This window comes from Chiloscyllium plagiosum, unplaced genomic scaffold (genome assembly GCF_037043375.1).
Source record: "Chiloscyllium plagiosum isolate Xiang-an unplaced genomic scaffold, Cpla_swu_hap1 HiC_scaffold_27, whole genome shotgun sequence".
Lineage (NCBI taxonomy): Eukaryota > Metazoa > Chordata > Chondrichthyes > Orectolobiformes > Hemiscylliidae > Chiloscyllium > Chiloscyllium plagiosum.
Genome location: NW_028270165.1, coordinates 64836579 through 64842613, shown reverse-complemented (window position 1 = coordinate 64842613; position 6035 = coordinate 64836579). Strand labels below are relative to the sequence as shown.

Here is a 6035-nt window from a genome sequence, read left to right as displayed (position 1 = left end):
GCTCTGTATTCCCTGTGAGCTACAAGAGATAAACCGTTCAAACTGTTGAGCACGTAAAACCCCATCTTTCATATTCTCCATACAGCCAGTTGATGACGCATTGAAACAGCAATTTTGTAGATATGTAATTCCAAAATTGGGTGAAGATCAGCGATTCGAAGAACTGACAAAACGCAGTGTATGATGAATCGCATCGAATTCATTTTTAAAGACGGTTCTTTATGCTTTTGAAATAAAAATCGTTCTCAAATAATACATTGCTTTCTCAGTGACAAGCTGTGGAAATGAGGCACAGGTTTGGACGTTGTTCTAGGATTTTCAGTAAATATAATATTATCATGGAATGGAAAGGAATTATGGCAGTGTGAATGCACAGAAAGGTGGTTAAAGATGTGAGTATCTGTTATTCGACTCACCGAGTGAACAAAGACCACTGTCATCATCTGTAAGTGTGAGGGTGTTCATCAGGATCACTGTCCAATTGTAACTTTCCATCATGACAGTCTGCATCTTCAGTCTCAACATCGTCATACTCACCACGAATTCGACCTGGAGAGAAAGATGAGCATCACTGATACAAATTGAAATACACAACAACGATAACTAGAAAACGAGACGAATGTCTCAGAGAGAGCAAGTGCTGGAAACTGAGACCAGAAGAGTTAGGTCATAATTCTGAAGTTACGGAATGAGCAGAGTTGATGCAAATTGGGATTGTTTTCTGTGGAAATGAGAAGGTGAAAGGTTATCTGATTGAATTATTCAAGATAATAACCCGGATAAGACAGGTAACATAAAGTAAACTACTTCAACTGATGAGACTATTTTAGCTCGAGAGGTGTTATACGCAGAATTAATGCCAGACCGTTCAGGGAAGATGTCAAGAAAGGATAAAGCTGTACAGGGTTTGGAAATATATTTCCCAAAAATTAGCTGATGTCTGATCAATTCTTAATTTTAAATGTGGCCGAGATTATTGTTGATCAAAGGTATTTATGGACATGCTTCAAAGGTAGGGAGCTGGATTTCGGCCACACCATAGTTTGGAATTATCTCATTGAAAGGAGGAAGAGTTACGAAGGGCTGAGAGACCTACCGCTGTATCTGTCTTGCAATTGATTGACTTGGAGCTGAGCATGCAGAGTTGCTGGCATGCCTGCGATGAGTCATGAAATGATGACGACTGTAGTTGGGGAAGACAGGAAGGAACATCTCTCTATAGTGGAGAGATCAATGACCAAAGGCCATACATTTCAGAGAAGTGATGGGAGAATTAAACAGGAAATCTTCGACTTTCTGCCAGGAAGGGTGATAGAGGCAAAACACGCTCAAAAAAGTATTCAGTGATGCACTTGCAATGTCAAGACAAACAAGGCTGTGGGCCAGGGTGTGCTGGAAAAATGCGATTAGAATGATAACCTGGTTGTTTTTGTAATGTTCAGCTTAAGGAGACGTATTCTTCTTCGGGAATGGGTGTGAGTGCAGTTCCTGAAAGCAACGACATCGAACGCACGTCTCTTTGCACATTACAAGTTGAGGTCATAGGCTCTATAATCTCTGTGAGCAACAAGACAGCCGGACAGACCATGCCCATGATCATGTGGTATCAAAACAGCGATTTTCTCTTTAACCAACATTCCAGTGGTCACACTACCTTGTGAGGGTTGCAATCGTTAAGTTTTGGACAGCTTAGAGGGTGTTGGACGAAAATTAATTGACAGAAAGTGATGCTATACACACCTGGAATGCTGTTGGATTTCACCTCAAGATTTTCAGATCCGGGATTATTGTCAGTCAAGTTGTGGCTGGTGTAGTATTCAATGCGATTGAGTGAGTCAATGGAAGCATAAATTACTAAAAATAAAAATGGAGAGTTACTTTCAAACTCGAATTCCAAGAGAAGCCATGACCAATAAGATTTAGAATGAGTCAAATATTCTTCAACCAGAGGCCTGCGAATCTATGGAACACAGATGGCTATTGAGGCCAAACAGTGTGTATTTAAAACAGAAATACAAAGATTATTGATTAATAAGGGGATAAAACATCCAAGGAGAAGGCAAATCAAAGTGGTTGAGAACCACATCAGCCCTTATTGAATGGCAGAATAGACTCGATGAGCCAAATGATCTAATCCTGATCCTGTATGTCGTAGACTTAAGGACTATAGTTGAAGGTTTAATGTTATTAATTGTAGGGTGACAACAGAAAGTATTGTTCTTTAATCGTGCCTGTAGAAATATCTGGAATAATGTCAAGTGAACCCACTGCGGGAAGGAATATGATATAAGATCTAAGAGCAGGAGTACTCCATCTGACCGTTCCAGCCAGTTCCGCCGTTCAATAAGATCGTGACTGATCTTTTCGTGGCTTCAGTTCGACTTACTCACGATTTTAACGTTCAAAACATTATTCACCCCAGTTCTAAAGACATCTGATGAGGCAGGGAATTCCATAAATTCTCAATCCTGTGGGTGAAAATGTTCCTCCTCAATTTAGTCCTAAATCTGCTATCTCTACTTTTCAGGCCATGTCCGTTCAAATAATAGTCATTTCTAATTTTATTCCAACAAAAATGGATAATTTCACATTTATCATCTACCAGACATTTTCTTTCCATTCATTTACACTGTATCTGAACACCTGCAAAGTTTCAGAGTCATATGCACACTTTCAGCACCACTCATCTTCTGTGATTCATCATATTTGTTTATACATTGATTCCTCAATTTTGCTTCAGCTCTTTGGTGCTGTGTAATCCATACTTATTGCAAAAGTTATATTATTTTAAAATCAATGACGAATTGATTAGTTGTCCACCCATCTGAAGGGGTCAGGGTGAAACCAGGGTAGAAGTGAAATTGATAGTTCTGTTTGCCTTTTCAAATGCATGCCAGAAATAATCTATCAGGAATGTAGGCCAGTGGGAATTATCATATTGAAATTCTTCATCTCACGAAATGCGGACAGAGACACAGTTAATGAGATAGCTTCCCACACACGACGACTGTGTTTTAACTAATGATCATGTTCATTCAGTCATTGATCATGGAAGACTGCAAATTAAATGGAAGCTATGCTTATCCAGTCATGATTCACTATACAATAGGAAATATATACCTGGTCCATGTTTGTGATCCGTCCTCTTGCCAGGGGGAATATTCTCAATTTCTTCATAAATTCCTTGGTACAAACCAAGGCGTGAGCCTCTGCCACCAAGGAAAAGTTCTATTGAATAAACAAGAGACTGGTCAGCATTTGTAGCTGAACACTCGCAGAAACAAGGTGTTTATATCTGAAGAACCAGGGGAGAGAAGAACGAGTTCACACAATGCTGTAGATTAGAATCTTCACACAACGTTAACTGATCGCTGAAGGGAGAACATCTTGGAAAAACAAGTGAACAGGCCATGAGTAATTTCCATGTCACATCAGTTACCGAACCTAGTATGTTAAACAGAAAGAGCGAGATGTTCTTGTTGGTATAAATTTGGGTGTTTTGTTCTAATTTTGCTGGTTCAATATCTATTCAAGAAAATTCTCAGCTCGCAATGGTGCATGTGAGTGAAGATGTTGAGTGCAGAAAATGAAACTCTTTAATGCAATGAAAAAACGAAAATGCTAATAACCTATATTTTTAAAAAAGACTTGATACCCTTGAGGAGATTACAAATTAATGTTCAACATACCGTGTTGCTAACAAACATGGTTGATAATAATGTTGTTAGAATTGGACTAATTTCAATAAACAATTGCATAATTATGACAATTAGTTAAAAACAGAAACGTGAGACGAATGAAATAAGGTGCACCTTGATGACATTGATCGTGATAGACTAAGTGCCTAGTTTTTCTGGCTATATGTAAAGGAAAATTAAGAGCATGTGAAAGGATAGAAAATGATTGTTATTAGTGTTGATTTTCATTGCCAACTCGTGGAAAATGGTCCCCAAGCAAACGCTTTTAAATTATTGTGCAAAGTACAGAAGTATCATTTGCTCAGTCAGAGGAAGCCAATTGTTGCCTAACTGGAAGTTCCCTTAAAAGGACCCTTAATCATCTCAATGATCTTGGGTTGTGGTAGCAGCACCCAGACACTGAAGAACCATAAATAATAGTGACTAATGAAGAAATATTTAGAGGCAGTCTGCAAATAACTCAATGAAACGGAGACATATTGCTGCCATCATTGACCTGCTCTGGAATGTCATGTATATGTTAACTGAAAGATAAGAAAGTGCAGTCATTATATTTCTTTCCCAATGATGACTGTAGCAACTCCACATTATACGTTAATTCAGTTTCTCTCCAAATATACTGAGCGACTTGATGCATACTTCACACAGTTAGAATATTCTTTTAACTGCTATTTACAGATTTGATGCATTTATCTGAGTGTTTATTAAAACTTCGCGTTTCATTGGGCAAAGTCCCTCGAAGAAAACAGACAGCCAAGAAGTGCCGCACAATCGTGACCATCTCAGTCAAATGCTCGAAAACTGCAATAAAAACGTACAGCCCCGAGAACATATGCAACAGTGAAAGTGACGCAGTGTTAGCTCAGTCGGTAGATATGATGCTTACCTTTCATTTGCAATTTTCTCTGCATGACCACCAGTAATGCGATTAACTCACAGATTAACAAGACTCCCAAAGATGAACAGACGACAACAGGCATGGAAATAGACGGGCTTTCCTGCCCTTAAAGGAGGGAGTACAAATGGGTTTAGCATAGTTAAGGTCTGCCATGGAAAATTGTAAATAATCATCATTAAGGAAACAATGGCACTGGCGAACGCGAACACAAATACTAATAAGAGTATCAGTCATAAATACCCGCAGGTGGAGGTGAAGGGGAGACCGTCACCAACTCGGATCCTGTGGAACAGAAAGTACGAATAATTATAAAGGGCAATGTAACTTAGGAAATCAAATAGTTGCCCTGATTTTTAACATTAATGGCGCACGTCAGTCAGCATCAATCTTACCAGAACACTTTACACTGGCAATTTCCTTGTGGTTACACTTGCTTTTAGCTGGAGCTGCGGAGAGACAGTCCAACAGAGAGAATTCTCTTCCCTTACACTTCACATCATTCTGCCAGATAACATCTTTCTCCTGGGAGAGAGCGGCCTCATCTCGGGCTGATAGTGCGAAGCCACATCCCAGCTCTCTGCAGACAACATTTGCATCAGTTATATCCCAGGAATTGCCACACAACGTTCCCCAGCGTTGATCGCACATGATTTCCACTCTGCCAGAACAGTTGCTGCTTCCTCCATGCAAGTGCACACTGTCTTGCGTATCTGTGGTACAGAACTGATTATTATTGAATGCAGTACAAAGCAGAATCTCCAAGAATTCGCACATAGAGAACGAAGACGCACCTAATTGTTGATGGCAGTAAGTTGAACTGAGGGTCTGCTCCTTTGTCACATTGCTCTCTGTTGGAAGGAGAAAGATGCTCAGTCTATTGGAAATTCATGTTTGAAATGACACCCGAACATTGAGAAGGCTTGTCATGTTACCTGAACAAACTACACCAGCATCTTCCCGGTGTTGACAGTCGTGTTGACCCCACGGATCTGTGTGACATTGCCACAGTGTCGACTCGTGTGACAGACACTCCATCTCATCGAGCCAAATAGTTCCCGTTCCTGCTCCGAATGACTGAGCGTCGTACTCAACATACTGGAACGCACCACAGTGCAGCTGTTTACAAATCACTTTGGCAACGTGTGGATCCAAAGTGTCTGAACACACTGTTCCCCAGGTCCCATTGTAGAACACCTCCACTCTTCCCTCACAGCGATGCTTTCCATTCACCAGCCGCAGCTCCTTGTGTCCTGTTCAAACAATAACAGATATCCAGATTGTTAGATTGTTCATATCTCTGGTGTGTCCTGTGATTGCCGAAACGAGCAGGATGCATGATATGAACAAAGGGAATTGCTGGAGAAACTCAACAGAATCTGTGAAGAGAGAAAGCACAGACAAATCTTCAGGTCCAGTGACGCGTATTCTGAATTGAGGAA

At 40.3% G+C, this 6035-nt stretch overlaps 1 protein-coding gene across 1 annotated transcript in view; it reads right to left on the bottom strand.

Annotated features, from left to right (window-relative positions):
• Positions 1 to 439: 439 nt before the first annotated feature.
• LOC148144479 (scavenger receptor cysteine-rich type 1 protein M130-like) overlaps positions 440 to 6035 on the bottom strand; it is a 39738-nt gene continuing 34142 nt past the window's right edge. The window contains exons 9-15 of the mRNA XM_087975336.1: positions 5506 to 5846; positions 4989 to 5319; positions 4837 to 4878; positions 4585 to 4701; positions 3121 to 3228; positions 1741 to 1854; positions 440 to 549 (exon numbers count right to left, since the gene is read on the bottom strand). Coding sequence (XP_087831462.1) covers positions 440 to 549; positions 1741 to 1854; positions 3121 to 3228; positions 4585 to 4701; positions 4837 to 4878; positions 4989 to 5319; positions 5506 to 5846 — 1163 coding nt within the window. The remainder of the gene's footprint in view (positions 550 to 1740; positions 1855 to 3120; positions 3229 to 4584; positions 4702 to 4836; positions 4879 to 4988; positions 5320 to 5505; positions 5847 to 6035) is intronic.